Source organism: Physella acuta, unplaced genomic scaffold, assembly GCF_028476545.2.
Source record: "Physella acuta isolate Inbredline_101_S28 unplaced genomic scaffold, ASM2847654v3 ptg000317l, whole genome shotgun sequence".
In the NCBI taxonomy this organism is placed as follows: domain Eukaryota; kingdom Metazoa; phylum Mollusca; class Gastropoda; family Physidae; genus Physella; species Physella acuta.
This window is the reverse complement of record NW_026731836.1, coordinates 131,488-151,291: the sequence shown is the minus strand read 5'-3', so window position 1 is coordinate 151,291 and position 19,804 is coordinate 131,488. Positions and strand designations below refer to the sequence as shown.

The following is a 19,804-nucleotide window of genomic DNA, read 5'->3' as shown; positions in this document are numbered from 1 at the left end:
AGGTGGTGCTGGTCGCTCAGAGTTCCAACACTACAGGTAAGGTGGTGCTGGTCGCTCAGAGTTCCAACACTACAGGTAAGGTGGTGCTGGTCGCTCAGAGTTCCAACACTACAGGTAAGGTGGTGCTGGTCGCTCAGAGTTCCAACACTACAGGTAAGGTGGTGCTGGTCGCTCAGAGTTCCAACACTACAGGTAAGGTGGTGCTGGTCGCTCAGAGTTCCAACACTACAGGTAAGGTGGTGCTGGTCGCTCAGAGTTCCAAAACTACAGGTAAGGTGGTGCTGGTCGTTCAGAGTTCCAACACTACAGGTAAGGTGGTGCTGGTCGCTCAGAGTTCCAACACTACAGGTAAGGTGGTGCTGGTCGCTCAGAGTTCCAACACTACAGGTAAGGTGGTGCTGGTCGCTCAGAGTTCCAACACTACAGGTAAGGTGGTGCTGGTCGTTCAGAGTTCCAACACTACAGGTAAGGTGGTGCTGGTCGCTCAGAGTTCCAACACTACAGGTAAGGTGGTGCTGGTCGCTCAGAGTTCCAACACTACAGGTAAGGTGGTGCTGGTCGCTCAGAGTTCCAACACTACAGGTAAGGTGGTGCTGGTCGCTCAGAGTTCCAAAACTACAGGTAAGGTGGTGCTGGTCGCTCAGATTACCTGGACGAGTTGAACCAAAGGTGTCGTTTGTACAATGTCGCGGTTGTGTTCATGAAATATCTTCACACTACAGTGATAAAGTTTTATCAAGAATATTTTTTTTATCATTCTAGTTTTTTTTTCACGGATTGGCCTTGCGGTAGAGAGCTAGGCTGCTAACCAGTGTGTCTCGAGTTTGAATTCGGGTTTAAGTTAGTAGACCGTCCCTAAGTCCACCCAACTCTGATGGGTACCTAACCCTCACGTTAGGGAAAGTAAATGCGGCTGGGCATAGCGCTGACCACACTATCCCTTCATATGCCGAGGTCACAGAAACAAGTGAACTCTACTTCACTTGCTCCATAGACCACCAGGTTTGAAAGGGGAACTTTACTTACTACTTTTTGTCGAAGTGTTTTGCTCCTTTGTGTTATATTTTTGCAGTGTTGTTTATATACAGGCAATCGAATGCTCTAAATTGCTAAACAGCACAAGAAAAAAAACAGAAATGTTAAGTTTCAGTAGTTCGCAGAATACAAAATACGGTTTACATTTTTTTATTGCGTGCAAAAAAAAGACAAAACAATTCAAATCATAAAGTTATCCCTGAAAGAAAAGCATGTGCTCCCTTATAGTTGAACGGAAATTTTGTACAAATGCACGTTTTATTAAGAAATTTCCCAACAGCAAATCCACCACTTGATGATTAAAGAAGCTGCAGGCAACGAATAATAACCACCGCTTTGTATCTCACACGGGAAAAGTACCTTTTTTTTTTAAATTTAAACTCATGAAAAAAAAACTTGACGGAATAGTTCAGAATTCACAAGCCACGTTTCCGTGAACGATTTCCGACGCCATGTAGGCCAGCATCCGACGGTTGACCCGCCCCTTGTGCATGGGAAACTCCTCGAAGAAGAAGACGTAGGTGGGCATGTGGGGGTTGTCGTCGTCGTCGTAGGTCCCGCCCAGCTGGTAGCGGCAAAACTCTTTCACGCGCTCGATCGTCACGGAGTCGTCCTTCCGGGGGATCACGCATGCGCACATCTGGAAGTAGCAAACAACGGGAAGGGGGAGGGGAGGTTGGTATTTAACAATAAGTACCCATCCAGGTAAATAAAACAAAAATTTCGTTCACTAAAATCGTATTAGTGAAAGAATGTGTTTAGAATGACGACGCGAGTCATAGGACATAAAACGACAGCACTCTCCTTTGTAGTTATGACTGTGTTAGGACTTTCGCGACGATAAGGAGGGGTGGGGAGTGGGGGGATGGGAGAGAAAGTGTGACGTCATAAACATGCATTTTTAAAAGCCTTTTTTAAAACACATTTTTATGTTGCATGCTTAAATTACATTTTGTAATAAAGAAATAGATCAATATATTATTAACTGTGCTAGTTCAATGTACAATGTTGAAAGAAAACGCAGTTTTAAAAATCAAAACAGCAAAATGTAAAAAATAGAGGGGGGGAAGTGTTGCGTCGTTTTAAGAGGAGGCTGACTTTTTGCTACGATGAGTGAAGATTGATGGGGGAGGGGAGGGAATTGAAATCGGCCATTAATATCGTGACGCCATTCACAAAGGACAAAGTGGGAACTTAAAGCATAACCACATCTCCCCACGAAGATAGGTTTAGGTACAGCTTAAGGGTCAGAGTAAGGTTTAGGTACCGGTCAAGGGGTTGGGGTTAGGTTTAGGTACCGGTCAAGGTGTTGGGGTTAGGTGTAGGTACCGGTCAAGGGGTTGGGGTTAGGTGTAGGTACCGGTCAAGGGGTTGGGGTTAGGTTTAGGTACCGGTCAAGGGGTTGGGGTTAGGTTTAGGTACCGGTCAAGGGGTTGGGGTTAGGTTTACGTACCGGTCAAAGGGTTGGGGTTAGGTGTAGGTACCGGTCAAGGTGTTGGGGTTAGGTTTAGGTACCGGTCAAAGGGTTGGGGTTAGGTGTAGGTACCGGTCAAAGGGTTGGGGTTAGGTTTAGGTACCGGTCAAAGGGTTGGGGTTAGGTGTAGGTACCGGTCAAAGGGTTGGGGTTAGGTTTAGGTACCGGTCAAAGGGTTGGGGTTAGGTGTAGGTACCGGTTAAAGGGTTGGGGTTAGGTTTAGGTACCGGTCAAGGTGTTGGGGTTAGGTGTAGGTACCGGTCAAAGGGTTGGGGTTAGGTTTAGGTACCGGTCAAGGTGTTGGGGTTAGGTGTAGGTACAGGTTAAAGGGTTGGGGTTAGGTTTAGGTACCGGTCAAGGTGTTGGGGTTAGGTGTAGGTACCGGTCAAGGGGTTGGGGTTAGGTGTAGGTACCGGTCAAGGGGTTGGGGTTAGGTTTAGGTACCGGTCAAGGGGTTGGGGTTAGGTTTAGGTACCGGTCAAGGGGTTGGGGTTAGGTTTACGTACCGGTCAAAGGGTTGGGGTTAGGTGTAGGTACCGGTCAAGGTGTTGGGGTTAGGTTTAGGTACCGGTCAAAGGGTTGGGGTTAGGTGTAGGTACCGGTCAAAGGGTTGGGGTTAGGTTTAGGTACCGGTCAAAGGGTTGGGGTTAGGTGTAGGTACCGGTCAAAGGGTTGGGGTTAGGTTTAGGTACCGGTCAAAGGGTTGGGGTTAGGTGTAGGTACCGGTTAAAGGGTTGGGGTTAGGTTTAGGTACCGGTCAAGGTGTTGGGGTTAGGTGTAGGTACCGGTCAAAGGGTTGGGGTTAGGTTTAGGTACCGGTCAAGGTGTTGGGGTTAGGTGTAGGTACAGGTTAAAGGGTTGGGGTTAGGTTTAGGTACCGGTCAAGGTGTTGGGGTTAGGTTTAGGTACCGGTCAAGGTGTTGGGGTTAGGTGAAGGTACAGGTTGAAGTATTGGTGTTTGGTGTTTTGGATAAAGTATGTCTTACCTGCACGACATTTTTATAATCTTTGATCGAAACGACCTTGACCTTCCAAATCCCAGGGCACTGGTTGACCTTCTCCTCGATGTCACGTGGGAATATGGCCGTTTCCCCGCGAATAATGGCGTCGACCTTCCTCCCCAACACAAACAGCTGGTCTGTAGCAGGTCAGGGATATAAAAATTGATTGTTAAAAAAAAACCACGCAACACATATATGTGCCGATCCGTCCAACTCTACTCATTGTTCTAACCATTACAACTGCCGTATTTCAACTCAACTGTGCTCATTGTTCTAACCATTACAACTGCCGTATTTCAACACAACTCTACTCATTGTTCTAACCATTACAACTGCCGTATTTCAACACAACTCTACTCATTGTTCTAACAATTACAACTGCCGTATTTCAACACAACTCTACTCATTGTTCTAACCATTACTACTGCCGTATTTCAACACAACTCTACTCATTGTTCTAACCATTACAACTGCCGTATTTCAACACAACTCTACTCATTGTTCTAACCATTACTACTGCCGTATTTCAACACAACTCTACTCATTGTTCTAACAATTACAACTGCCGTATTTCAACACAACTCTACTCATTGTTCTAACCATTACAACTGCCGTATTTCAACACAACTCTACTCATTGTTCTAACCATTACAACTGCCGTATTTCAACTCAACTGTGCTCATTGTTCTAACCATTACAACTGCCGTATTTCAACACAACTCTACTCATTGTTCTAACCATTACAACTGCCGTATTTCAACACAACTCTACTCATTGTTCTAACCATTACAACTGCCGTATTTCAACACAACTCTACTCATTGTTCTAACCATTACTACTGCCGTATTTCAACACAACTCTACTCATTGTTCTAACCATTACTACTGCCGTATTTCAACACAACTCTACTCATTGTTCTAACCATTACAACAGCCTTAATTAAACTCAACTGTGCTCATTGTAAAAGCCCAGGTCCCCAGTCAGCAGATAGCCCTCCTCTGTGAACGTCATCTTGGTCAGGTTCGGGTCGTTAAAATATTCCTTACACACCAGTTTCCCTTGAAGCAGAATCTCGCCGATCTGAGGACAGTGGAACAAAAACACTTGAAGCTGGGGATTTTTTTATTTTTTTATTTTTTTTTTTGTTTTTGTCATTTACAATTAAAAGAATTGATAAACTTCAATAGAAAATGTTATGTAATTAGTAGTTAGTTATGTAATATGCTAAAACATTTTCAAGAAATAAAGGATATGATTTTGAGTACAATTTTAGTTATGTTTTCTTGACTAATTAAAAACAAGAAAGATGTAACATCGAAAAAAAAGGGTATTAAAATATGCAGGCTATGCTAAAGTCAGTTGGTCATAGGCTTTGAAGTCAACTAGGTTGTGAATTAGTTTACACAAGGTTTCGCGTTAATTTGTTGTTTTTTTTTAATTTCTGAGCTTGTTCCGTTTTAAAATAGAAATCGTGTAGACTCTAAGCTAATATGTGTGGATTTTAGTACTGAATATGGACTTTAAAATAGAAATATTTGAACAAAGGATGTTTACTTAGGCTTGGACAATGGACACTAAACCTATTTTAAGTTAAAACAACGGATGCTAACCAAGTTAACATTGAACAATGGACGCTAACCTAGTTAGTCTTGGACAATGGACGCTAACCTAGTTAGTCTTGGACAATGGACACTAACCTAGTTAGTCTAAGACAATGGTCGTTAACCTAGTTAGTCTTGGACAATGGACGCTAACCTAGTTAGTCTTGGACAATGGATACTAACCTAGTTAGTCTAAGACAATGGACGTTAACCTAGTTAGTCTTGGACAATGGACGCTAACCTAGTTAACATTCGACATAGGACGCCTACCTAGTTAGTCTTGGACAATGGACACTAAACCTATTTTAAGTTAAAACAACGGATGCTAACCAAGTTAACATTGAACAATGGACGCTAACCTAGTTAGTCTTGGACAATGGACGCTAACCTAGTTAGTCTTGGACAATGGACACTAACCTAGTTAGTCTAAGACAATGGTCGTTAACCTAGTTAGTCTTGGACAATGGACGCTAACCTAGTTAGTCTTGGACAATGGACACTAACCTAGTTAGTCTAAGACAATGAACGCTAACCTAGTTAGTCTTGGACAATGGACGCTAACCTAGTTAACATTTGACATAGGACGCCTACCTAGTTAGTCTTGGACCACAGACACCAACCTTGGTAGGTTTGGTCAACGAACACCAACCTTGGTAGGTTTAGCTGAACCTGGTCCCTCCGTGTCAAACCTCGTCCTGACGGGGTCAGTGAGGTCACCGACACAGCCCTCCGTGTAGCGGGTCTTGGTGGTGTCAGTCACCATCAGTCTAGACACCACACCGGCCTCTGTGGGGGAAACGTGTGGGGGATGTTAAACCAAGTTGCTAAAGTGTATGGGATGTTAAACCTATGTGTGGTTAGGTGTAAAAGTGTATGGGATGTTAAACCTAGGTGTGGTTAGGTGTAAAAGAGTATGGGATGTTAAACCTAGGTGTGATTAGGTGTTAGAGTGTGTGGGATGTTAAACCTAAGTGTGGTTAACCTAAGCGTGGTTAGATATTAGAGTGTATGTGATGTTAAACCTAGGTGTGGTTAGGTGATAGAGAAAAGTGTATGAGATGTTAAACCTACGTAACGTTAGGTGTTAGTTGTCGTTAGCTGCAGTTAATAAACAGTCAGCTGTCGTTGGTAGCAGTTTCACTAGATCTTTTCAGAGGTGTAGCGACCCTTCCCTGCGCCCGGGGACAAACTTTTCGATTTGCACCCCCCCCCCCTCAAACTTTCGATTTGCACCCCCCCCCACAAGATTTTGATTTGCCCCCTAAAGTCGGCGCCCGTGGACATATGTACCCCCCCCCCGCCTCACCCCCCCCCCCCCCCTACGCTACTGGATCTTTTTCTTTCTTTGATATGATCTCCTTTAACCTTTAACCAAAGCAAAGTGTGATGGTATGAAACAGGATCTTAGTTTGTAGTTTCTTCTTGTTGCACCAGTTGTGAGGGTGGGGATTTTTAAGATGCGAAACGAATGAATCCAATAACACACAGTTCATGTATAAAATCAAAATGTTCTTTATTCAAATGTATGTAATCAATTTTCTACCTAACTAATCTACACTGTACTACTTCTATCTGACTGTCCATACCACATGCTACCTACTACTACTAACTGTTCACTATACTACTAACTACGCACTCCCATGACCAATCCTAACACTAACTTTCTGTTCTCTACATAACTACGTCTGCTCCATTCTACAACCTAACACCTTCTGCCCTCGCTAGCTAATCATCAACTGCCGCTAATCTCTCTACTGACCCACGCCTCAGTGGTCAGCTGACCGTCCCACGTGACCGGTCAGTTCACGTATTTTTATTGGTCTATCTCTCTGACTAGTCTGACCAACTAGGCCTATAGTCTGTTTCTGCTAACCTATATTTGCTAAACATGTCTGACGTAATCTTGCGTCATCACACAAAGCGAAAACTGAAATTTTTGAACATCTCTGATGGAAAAAAAAACTATTTTTAACAAACCAATCAACGAGTAGCAGGTGACGATAGCGTCAGTGCACGGGCCAATGGCGTCCATGACGGACTGCCGGACGAAGCCGGTGGTGCTGAGGACTTTGAGCTTCCAGTGGGGCTCGGGAATATCTTCACAGTGGGAGGAGAGCATCTGGATCATGGAGGGCTGCAGGCTGGCGATGGTGCACTTCTCTTTCTCTATCAGGTCCCAGGTCTGTGCGTGCCAGTAGAAAGGACGGATGGGATTAGTGGTAGGTAAACTATTTTTAAACGAGTGATTTATTTTCTTTTCTTTGGGTAATCCTTTCAGAAACTTTTAAACCTGATCTCAGTTTGTAGTCACTCTAATTGGACAAACAAAACAATTTAACGTCAATCGTTAAACTTATGTGACCCACACAACGAACGAACCTCCATTATCCACACAATGACTGTATCTCTCTGACCCACACAACGACCATACCTGACCCACACAACGACCATACCTGACCCACACAACGACCATACCTGACACACACAACGACCATACCTGACCCACACAACGACCATACCTCACTGACCCACACAACGACCATACCTCACTGACCCACACAACGAATATACCTTTCTGACCCACACAACGACCATACCTCACTGACCCACACAACGACCATACCTGACCCACACAACGACCATACCTCACTGACCCACACAACGACTATACCTCACTGACCCACACAACGACCATACCTGACCCACACAACGACCATATCTGACCCACACAACAACCATACCTGACCCACACAACGACCATACCTCACTGACCCACACAACGACCAAACCTCCCTGACCCATACAACGACCATACCTGACCCACACAACGACCATACCTGACCCACACAACGACCATACCTGACTCACACAACGACCATACCTGACCCACACAACGACCATATCTGACCCACACAACGACCATACCTGACCCACACAACGACCATATCTGACCCACACAACGACCATACCTGACCCACACAACGACCATACCTGACCCACACAACGACCATATCTGACCCACACAACGACCATACCTGACCCACACAACGACCATACCTGACCCACACAACGACCATACCTGACCCAGACAACGACCATACCTGACCCACACACGACCATACCTGACCCACACAACCACCATACCTCACTGACCCACACAACGACCATACCTGACCCACACAACGACCATACCTGACCCACACAACCACCATACCTCACTGACCCACACAACGACCATACCTGACCCATACAACGACCATACCTCACTGACCCACACAACTACCATTTTCTCTGACCCACACAACGACCATACCTGACCCACACAACGACCATACCTGACCCACACAACGACCATACCTGACCCAGACAACGACCATACCTGACCCACACACGACCATACCTGACCCACACAACCACCATACCTCACTGACCCACACAACGACCATACCTGACCCACACAACGACCATACCTGACCCACACAACCACCATACCTCACTGACCCACACAACGACCATACCTGACCCATACAACGACCATACCTCACTGACCCACACAACTACCATTTTCTCTGACCCACACAACGACCATACCTGACCCACACAACGACCATACCTCCCTGACGACCTTCTCCGCCGGACAGTCTGTCAGAGTGGACTTGACCATCGTACATCCGGTGCTGATGTAACAGAAGGGCAACCCGGTCAACCAGCTGACTGGCCAGTCGTTGTAAACTACGTCATCGGGTATGATGTTAAACATATCCTCGACCCTGTGAGCGATCTGACACAGCTGGGAGTGGTTACGTAACACCAGTTTGTAGTGCTCTGGGGAGATACATGGATCAAATGTTCTGGGGAGATACATGGATCAGATGTTCTGGGGAGATACATGGATCAAATGCTCTGGGGAGATACATGGATCAAATGTTCCGGGGAGATACATGGATCAAATGTTCTGGGGAGATACATGGATCAAATGTTCTGGGGAGATGCATATATCAAATGTTCTGGGGAGATACATGTATTAAATGTTCTGGGGAGATACATGGATCAAATGTTCCGGGGAGATATATGTATCAAATGTTCTGGGGAGATACATGTATCAAATGTTCTGGGGAGATACATGGATCAAATGTTCTGGGGAGATACATGGATCAAATGTTCTGGGGAGATACATGGATCAAATGTTCTGGGGAGATACATGGATCAAATGTTCTGGGGAGATACATGGATCAAATGTTCTGGGGAGATGCATATATCAAATGTTCTGGGGAGATACATGTATTAAATGTTCTGGGGAGATACATGGATCAAATGTTCCGGGGAGATATATGTATCAAATGTTCTGGGGAGATACATGTATTAAATGTTCTGGGGAGATACATGGATCAAATGTTCCGGGGAGATATATGTATCAAATGTTCTGGGGAGATACATGTATCAAATGTTCTGGGGAGATACATGTATCAAATGTTCTGGGGAGATACATGTATCAAATGTTCTGGGGAGATACATGTATCAAATGTTCTGGGGAGATACATGGATCAAATGTTCTGGGTAGATACATGGATCAAATATTCTGGGGAGATACATGTATTAAATGCTCTGGGGAGATACATGGATCAAATGTTCTGGTGAGATACAAGGTGAAATGCTCTGTAACACTACATCGGGAAAGGCGTTACTGATTGGTAGCTTCGGAAGACAAGTCTCTTCGCATTGGTTCCGAAATTATTTTGTACGGTATGGCGTTGTCAAGAGGACGGCTGCAGGACGTCATTGTGTCCACCCAGCTCTAAAGGGTGCCTGACTCACGTTAAGGAAGGTCAAGGCGGGTGGGAATAGACCTGACTACACTATCCCTTTATACGCCAGAGGACACAGGAAAAAAAGGATATTGAACGTATTTGTCCTTTTGACCGTCGATGGTCACTTTATTTAACACTCAATCACTGTAAATATTACCTGATTTATTTTTCAAGTTTAAAATGTGATAAAAAAGTCTTTTAAAAAAACGCTTAAAACAGACAACCGGCACCTATTCAATCAAAAGCTAAAAATTAATTTTTCATTAAATTTAAGAAAAAAAATCTGTGTACTTTGTAAAGGGCATTTGGCAACAAAGATGGCGGCTGGGTCATGTGAACAGAGGCGCTCCATAAACATCCCGCCGTGTTCTTTAATTAGCTCAAAGGCTGTCTTCACATTCTCATTCTGTAAAGTAAGATTTTTTTTTACCAGTTATAGAGTATGTGATGATATATTGTGTTATATTGTATTATTATACAACAGTTAACGCGTTTTCAAAACACTAGTCTTATTCAAAGATCAAATAGACGAGTCTATTTTCAAAGGAAAATAATATACCTTTTTGCTGATGTATGAAACGTCCATCTCGAAATTATGTCAAAATTGTCTACCTTGGAATGATGACTTAATTACCTACCTTGGAATACTGACTGAATTATCTACCTTTAGAATAATGATTGAATTACATACCTTAGAATTACCTACTTTAGAAACGATGTCTGAATTACATACCTTGGACTGATGACTGAATTACCTACCTTGGAAATATGACTGAGGTACCTACCTTAGGATGATGTCACAATTACCTACCTTGGAATGATGTCACAATTACCTACCTTAGAATTATGTCACAATTACCTACCTTGGAATGATGTCCCAATTACCTACCTTGGAATGATGTCACAATTACCTACCTTAGAATGATGTCACAATTACCTACCTTGGAATGATGTCCCAATTACCTACCTTGGAATGATGTCACAATTACCTACCTTAGAATGATGTCACAATTACCTACCTTAGAATGATGTCACAATTACCTACCTTAGAATTAGAATGATGTCACAATTACCTACCTTAGAATGATGTCCCAATTACCTACCTTGGAATGATGTCACAATTACCTACCTTAGAATGATGTCACAATTACCTACCTTGGAATGATGTCCCAATTACCTACCTTGGAATGATGTCACAACTACCTACCTTAGAATGATGTCACAATTACCTACCTTAGAATGATGTCACAATTACCTACCTTGGAATGATGTCCCAATTACCTACCTTGGAATGATGTCAAAATTACCTACCTTGGAATGATGTCACAATTACCTACCTTAGAATGATGTCACAATTACCTACCTTGGAATGATGTCATAAAATTACCTACCTTGGAATGATGTCACAATTACCTACCTTAGAATGATGTCATAAAATTACCTACCTTAGAATGGTGTCACAATTACCTACCTTAGAATGATGTCAAAATTACCTACCTTGGAATGATGTCACAATTACCTACCTTAGAATAATGTCACAATTACCTACCTTAGAATGATGTCACAATTACCTACCTTGGAATGGTGTCACAATTACCTACATTAGAATGATGACTGAGACCTACCTTGGAAATATTACGGCGTTACCTACCTTAGAATGATGTCACAATTACCTACCTTGGAATGATGTCAAAATTTCCTACCTTGGAATGATGTCACAATTACCTACCTTAGAATGATGTCCCAATTACCTACCTTGGAATGATGTCACAATTACCTACCTTAGAATAATGTCCCAATTACCTACCTTAGAATGATGTCACAATTACCTACCTTAGAATGAGGTCACAATTACCTACCTTAGAATAAGTCACAATTACCTACCTTGGAATGATGTCCCAATTACCTACCTTAGAATGATGTCACAATTACCTACCTTAGAATGATGTCACAATTACCTACCTTGGAATGATGTCACAATTACCTACCTTGGAATGATGTCCCAATTACCTACCTTAGAATGATGTCACAATTACCTACCTTAGAATGAGGTCACAATTACCTACCTTAGAATAAGTCACAATTACCTACCTTGGAATGATGTCCCAATTACCTACCTTAGAATGATTTCACAATTACCTACCTTGAATTATGTCACAATTACCTACCTTAGAATGATGTCACAATTACCTACCTTGAATTATGTCACAATTACCTACCTTGGAATGATGTCACAATTACCTACCTTAGAATGAGGTCACAATTACCTACCTTAGAATGAGGTCACAATTACCTACCTTAGAATGAGGTCACAATTACCTACCTTAGAATGGTGTCACAATTACCTACCTTAGAATTAGAATGATGTCACAATTACCTACCTTGGAATGATGTCACAATTACCTACCTAAGAATGATGTCACAATTACCTACCTTGGAATGATGTCACAATTACCTACCTAAGAATGATGTCACAATTACCTACCTAAGAATGATGTCACAATTACCTACCTTAGAATGAGGTCACAATTACCTACCTTAGAATGGTGTCACAATTACCTACCTTAGAATTAGAATGAGGTCACAATTACCTACCTTAGAATGGTGTCACAATTACCTACCTTAGAATTAGAATGATGTCACAATTACCTACCTTGGAATGATGTCACAATTACCTACCTAAGAATGATGTCACAATTACCTACCTAAGAATGATGTCACAATTACCTACCTTAGAATGAGGTCACAATTACCTACCTTAGAATGGTGTCACAATTAACTACCTTAGAATTAGAATGAGGTCACAATTACCTACCTTAGAATGGTGTCACAATTACCTACCTTAGAATTAGAATGATGTCACAATTACCTACCTTGGAATGATGTCACAATTACCTACCTTGGAATGATGTCACAATTACCTACCTTGGAATGATGTCACAATTACCTACCTTGGAATGATGTCACAATTACCTACGTTGGAATGATGTCACAATGACCTACCTTGGAATGGTGCTGTAATCGAAACTTAAAGACCTTATCCAGCAGAGGAACCTCCTCTATTGTTGACTTCTCAATGTCCGCCCCGCTGGGCCCAATGTCGTCCTGCAGCTGTTGTTAGCACAAACACAGAAACAGGATGTTATGTCTGGGAACATCAGCACATGCAGGGAGAGGAGGGGGGTCCTCCAAAAACGATGTTACACTCATAGCGGAAGGGTGGGGGTTAGAATTTTTGTGACGATTTGTGACGATTGGGGGTTAAAAGCGTGACGTCATTTATTTGTTGTTCCCCCCCCCCCCCCACCAGCTAAACCATATAGTGGGCTAACCCTAGATAGCAATAGGTGTCTTAGATTTCCAGTGTAAACTGGGGGGGGGGGGGGGGAGAATTATTTTAAAGTTTACACCAATAAGAACCCGATGCACATTGATTGTTCTCCTGAACGATTTGCCTCCCATGTTTTGCTGATCTGCTGATGAGTTCTTTCATGTGCAAATAAGCAACAGTGTTATTGACTGTATACAGCAAGACACAATGCTCCAGTCTAATCATTATGTTGGTCATGGGAGGGGGTGGAGGGGTTTGATGGAGGGGGAGCAGGGAGTTGAGACTACAGGGGGGGGGCGCTGATAGAATGATGTAGTGTATGTGTAATTATTTAAATTTTATGTATAAATGTTTGTTTAAATGTATGAACAATAATAATAACATGGCTCCATAGTCTAATATTGCGCATATCCAAATACAACGACTTCGCAGAGATATGAGAAGAGCAGGATTTTGCCCCATGTACCAGACCCCCCCCCCCCACACACACACCCTACTCTGATGGACCCAAGGGACAGGACGCTACCTGAACAGCTATAAATGAATGTATAGATCTATGTATAGATGTATGTCTAAATATATGTATAAATGTATTTATAAATGTATGTATAAATGTATGTATAGATGAATGTGTTATAAATGTATGTGTTAATATATGTACAAATGTATGTATAAGTATATCTATAGATGGATGTGTTACAAATGTATGTGTTAATATATGTACCAATGTATGTATAAATGTATGTACAAATGTATGTACAAATGTATGTACAAATGTATGTATAAATGTATGTATAAATGTATGTATAGATGTATGTATAAATGTATGTATAAATGTATGTATAAATGTATGTATAAAAGTATATATAAATGTATGTATAGATGTATGTATAGATGAATGTATATACAAATGTATGTGTTAATATATGTACAAATGTATGTATTAATGTATGTACAAATGTATGTACAAATGTATGTACAAATGTTTGTATAAATGTATGTATAGATGTATGTACAGATGTATGTATAGATGTATATCTACCATCTTCCATCCAGGCGAATCATCTGTGGGCTCCACGACAATATGGCGGACACCGGCCTGGTGAATGGGGGTCCAGAAATGGTGACCCACGTCATTGATGACGTCACCATGCATCACTACAGCACCTGTAGAGAGGGGGGGGGGAATGTCACATTCACATTCTCAACTTTTGAGTACAATGCCAAATTCGCACGTGAATTATGGAGGCATGTATACAGATCGGCAGGATTTCTCAAACATCCTGAGATCACTCAGTCCTAAGCAGTACCTGACTTACCAACCAGTTCTATGTCTCATGCAGGTTTTATTGAGCTGTAGAACTGGTTGGTGACCTACTTACCAGCCCTATTAATCAAAGCTTATTTTTGTTCTAAAAATAATTACCTTAAAATCTTAATTACAGAAAAATTTTCTTTATAATTCCACGTATATAATTCCCCTTATATAATTCCCCTTTTCATTGTGCGTACATAGTCATTAGAAGTATCGAAGTGAATATAGTTATAAAAACTAAAATTAGTTTAACTCAAACAATTCGACTTTCTTTCATACCCGCCATAAGGATAGCGAAGTTGACAACCTCGCGCTCCATGCTGCCCTGAAGTAGGTTGCAGACGATGTCGCCTTTCTTGACGCCATGGCTCCTCATCAGCGACGCGCATTTCATGGCCAGCAATTTGATTTCTTCATTTTTCAAACTCGTTCTCTCATCGTCGTCATCATAAAACACGATTCCCTCTAAAACAATATCAAACATAAAACTTGATTCCCTCTAAAACAATAAAAAACACGAAACACGATTCCCTCTAAAACAATATCAAACATAAAACACGATTCCTTCTAAAACAATATCAAACATAAAACACGATTCCCTCTAAAACAATAAAAAAAACAGTAAACACGATACCTTTTAAAAATGTTAAAAACATAAAACACTATAAATTATAAAACTGTGAATACAAGATTCCCACAAAATTATTTTAAAAAAAACAACATAAATCACGCTTTATTCTATAATAGTACAGACAGAAAACATTATTCCCTCTATAAAAAAAAACATAAAAGACAAATGATTCTAAAATAGTACAAACAGTGAAAACTATTCTCTCTAAAACAAACATCTTCATCTTTTTTTTTAACGAAAGATAACAATGTTCAGTATGTAGCCTACAATAATAATTACATCATCGCTAATTATAAGACAATTTCTTTGGAACATTTATAAAACAGCACATTTGAGTAACCCCCTCTATGTGATAGCTTTACCACAGTGTGGGTTCGGGGTTGGACGGTCCTCACTACTAGAACAAATATCTTGCCGGAGGGAGGGGGAGATGCTGGTGGCAATTAGTACTAGCCTCGTTCTGGTAAACTCTCCCAGATAAACCTCAGCTTGCCGGAGGGAGGGGGGGGGGGGGTTGGTGGCAATTAGTACTAGCCTCGTTCTGGTAAACTCTCCCAGATAAACCTCAGCTTGCCGGAGGGAGGGGGGGGTGGTGGCAATTAGTACTAGCCTCGTTCTGGTAAACTCTCCCAGATAAACCTCAGCTTGCTGGAGGGAGGGGGGGGGGGGGTTGGTGGCAATAAGAAACTGACCTCGTTCTGGTAAACTCTCCCAGATAAACCTCAGCTTGCCGGAGGGAGGGGGGGGGGGGGTTGGTGGCAATAAGAAACTGACCTCGTTCTGGTAAACTCTCCCAGATAAACCTCAGCTTGCCGGAGGGAGGAGGGGGGTTGGTGGCAATAAGAAACTGACCTCGTTCTGGTAAACTCTCCCAGATAAACCTCAGCTTGCCGGAGGGAGGGGGGGGGGGTGGCAATTAGTACTAGCCTCGTTCTGGTAAACTCTCCCAGATAAACCTCAGCTTGCCGGAGGGAGGAGGGGGGTTGGTGGCAATAAGAAACTGACCTCGCTCTGGTAAACTCTCCCAGATAAACCTCAGCTTGCCGGAGGGAGGAGGGGGGTTGGTGGCAATAAGAAACTGACCTCGTTCTGGTAAACTCTCCCAGATAAACCTCAGCTTGCCGGAGGGAGGAGGGGGGTTGGTGGCAATAAGAAACTGACCTCGTTCTGGTAAACTCTCCCAGATAAACCTCAGCTTGCCGGAGGGAGGGGGGGGGGGTGGCAATTAGTACTAGCCTCGTTCTGGTAAACTCTCCCAGATAAACCTCAGCTTGCCGGAGGGAGGAGGGGGGTTGGTGGCAATAAGAAACTGACCTCGCTCTGGTAAACTCTCCCAGATAAACCTCAGCTTGCCGGAGGGAGGGGGGGGGGGGTTGGTGGCAATAAGAAACTGACCTCGTTCTGGTAAACTCTCCCAGATAAACCTCAGCTTGCCGGAGGGAGGGGGGGGGGTGGCAATTAGTACTAGCCTCGTTCTGGTAAACTCTCCCAGATAAACCTCAGCTTGCCGGAGGGAGGAGGGGGGTTGGTGGCAATAAGAAACTGACCTCGCTCTGGTAAACTCTCCCAGATAAACCTCAGCTTGCCGGAGGGAGGAGGGGGGTTGGTGGCAATAAGAAACTGACCTCGTTCTGGTAAACTCTCCCAGATAAACCTCAGCTTGCCGGAGGGAGGGGGGGTGCTGGTGGCAATAAGAAACTGACCTCGTTCTGGTAAACTCTCCCAGATAAACCTCAGCTTGCCGTTGACCGTTCTGTAGTTGAGCTCAGGACGGGGGTCAATGATTGGCTGGGTTAAAGCGTCGGAGTGACACAGCATCTGGGGGGGGGGGAGGAGGGGGTGATAGAGATTAGTGTACACAATTAAGTCAATGACAGATATTTGTGCATAAAATTTGGGGAATCAAAGAACGTGTGTACAAAATTAGGGGAATCACAGACATGTGATTTGTGTACAAAATTAGGATAATGACAGATATTTGTTTACAAAATTAGGATAATGATAGATATTCGTGTACAAAATTTAGACTTATGATAGATACGTGTCTACAAAAATTAGTTCATAACAGACATCTGTATACAAAATTAGGGGAATGACATTTGTTTTGGGATGGCCAATTAATAATGTACATTATGATATGACTGTATGTGTATATATATTTGTACATCGTGACATGATTTTATGTCACTTTGTATGTGTATTCTGGCGACAGGGGTCATTTTCACCTCCCCTCCTCCCTTCCATCACACATCGTCACAAAAAGCCAGACCCACCCCCCCCCTAAATTGACGTCACATCTCAGCCTACAACCCCCCCCCCCTCAATATTGCAGTTGAATTTTTTTTTAACATCGATATTTTTTCCAAAATCTTGTCTAAACTCTGTGAGAATAGAGTATTTTAATCAATTCCTATTACTATTTATTAAAACAGGTTTCTAAAATAACGTCTAAAATTCGTTTTCTAACATTGCTTTTTTATAATGCAAAAATGTGACGTCGCACCATCTGAACCCCTCCCCCTCATCACACACCGTCACAAAATTACGGACCCACCATCTTCCCCCCCCCCCCTTTAAGAGTGTGACGTCATTTATGGACGACCCCACAGTTGGAGAAACTAGCAAACGACAGAGACGCCTGGAAAGCTCTTGTCAGCTGCCTTTGTCACGGGGGGGGGGGGGGGGGGGGAGGACAGGCTAACCCAACCTAACCTTGTATGTGTATATATACGTGTAAATCGTGACATGATTGTATCTGTATGTAGTCTACATATTATATTTGATCTAGACGTCTAGTTTATGTTACAGGCGTGTTGCGATCAAGTTTCTTTAAAATAAGACATACCATTTTTGCGGAGTTTTTTTTTTTTATATTATCAAGAACTAGATCTAGAATGTAGACTACTTTGTTGAGAAAAGTTAGATTTTCTTTTTTTTTATTTGAACAGGAAGTTGAAAGCTGAGTTCACATAATGGTGGGTGATTTCCGGAAACTTGGAAAAGTTAATAGTATGACGTCATGGAAATATGATTGTGTGGAGAATTTTTTTTTTATAGCCGACACCTTATTTTTGTGTTTGAACAACTTTACATACAAAAGAATAGAACATTCTTGTTAAAATTAGTTCTTTTTTGAAACGACGAAACATATAATCGTCGTTATTTGAGGGAATTTTTTTTTTATCTAAAACGCTGACTAAAATTGTACAGTTATACTAGACTCTACTAGTGTACTCCAAGTGTTGGACGTGAGTTCACGAAAGGAAACTGGTGATAGCAAGGCATTTGCTATTGCCCCCCCCCCCCCCCCCACACACACACACATACACCTCCGGGACGAAATAGATGAAATATATAATTTAGAAAATGTATACTTTGAATCAATCTCCGCCCCTTTTAACCCCCCCCCCCCCCCGGTGAGAATTTCTGAAAGCAACACTGTATAATATCTGTACCAACTCTTGGCATGTCCGCTGTCCCACTCCAGCTTTAATCATTCCATGCTGCGTCAGCAGCAGGTTTCGAGACAGTAGAAACATCAGTTGCCCTTATGATTTCAGACATAATGTGTCCTTGTATTACATCCTTACAAAGATAGTAATTAGTAATAAGGGGGGGGGGGGGGTGTCCTTGTGTAAGTTCACGAGTTAAACTTGGTATTTGAATTCAAACCTACACTCAAAAATACATTTAACGTTCATGCTAAATGTATCCTTTTAACAGCATTGCTCGAGTTAAATTAAGCTTAATATGTAAATTAATCATGCAAAGTATGTAAATAAATTAGGGTACCTAAATTGAGAGCAAAACGAGAAATACCGACTTGTCCCTTAAGTGACTTTAGTCAGTACATTAACATTCATTCATTAGTGTTATAACCCTACAGAGTAGGGATTGACAAATAATAGACTATAAGAGCATAATCTATTACATTTGGCGACGTAACTAGCAAGGTGAACCATTCGAACCACAACGATTGAAAGTATATAGAAATTTATGGGTTTTGTTAAAATAATAATCCCTCTAAAATTAATTGACTTTAATTGAAAACAAATAACTATCGTTATAATTTCTATGTGCTTTATAAAAGATATAACAATAATGCCATAAAAAATTATCTGTTTTAAGTGTATCAAAGTAAAATTTATAAAACTATTATTTTTTAATTTAGTAAACATATAGTTGAGTTATGTCCCTTGATAAACAATGTTTCTTTTTATTGTAAACAGTAAAGCCGATGAACCGTGATCACAAATTTCCTCAAACCACTGGTACTCTAAAAACTATATGCCAATAATATAATGTCTCGAAATACTTTTAATAGTGCTATATTTACGGATAAAGAAAGGATTTGTAAGTAGGCTTACTCTGTCCTTTTTTTCTCCGATTTTTATTTATAGCATCACTTTGACTTGCTTCTTTTTTCGCGGGGTTTGTTTATGATGAATTTCAGCACTGGCTTGTGAACGCTGATAGATATACAATAATATTATTTTATTCTAACATGAAATTTTATTTAATAACCACGGTTTATACTATTTATACACAATGTTAAACGTGACGCGCTGCAATATTCTAAGAAAAGAAGGAAACATTATCCAGTTTTAA

General features: G+C 41.8%; 1 protein-coding gene across 1 annotated transcript; it reads right to left on the bottom strand.

The window, feature by feature from the left end:
- Positions 1-1,230: 1,230 nt before the first annotated feature.
- LOC131940445 (putative acyl-CoA synthetase YngI) lies at positions 1,231-18,140 on the bottom strand. The gene is made up of 8 exons (XM_059299076.1): positions 18,042-18,140; positions 16,900-17,014; positions 8,725-8,936; positions 7,089-7,293; positions 5,761-5,897; positions 4,461-4,590; positions 3,496-3,647; positions 1,231-1,675 (listed from the first exon to the last, which is right to left on the bottom strand). The coding sequence occupies exons 1-8, from the start codon at positions 18,042-18,044 to the stop codon at positions 1,445-1,447; spliced, it is 1,185 nt and encodes a 394-aa protein (XP_059155059.1). The 5' UTR covers positions 18,045-18,140; the 3' UTR covers positions 1,231-1,444.
- Positions 18,141-19,804: the final 1,664 nt, after the last annotated feature.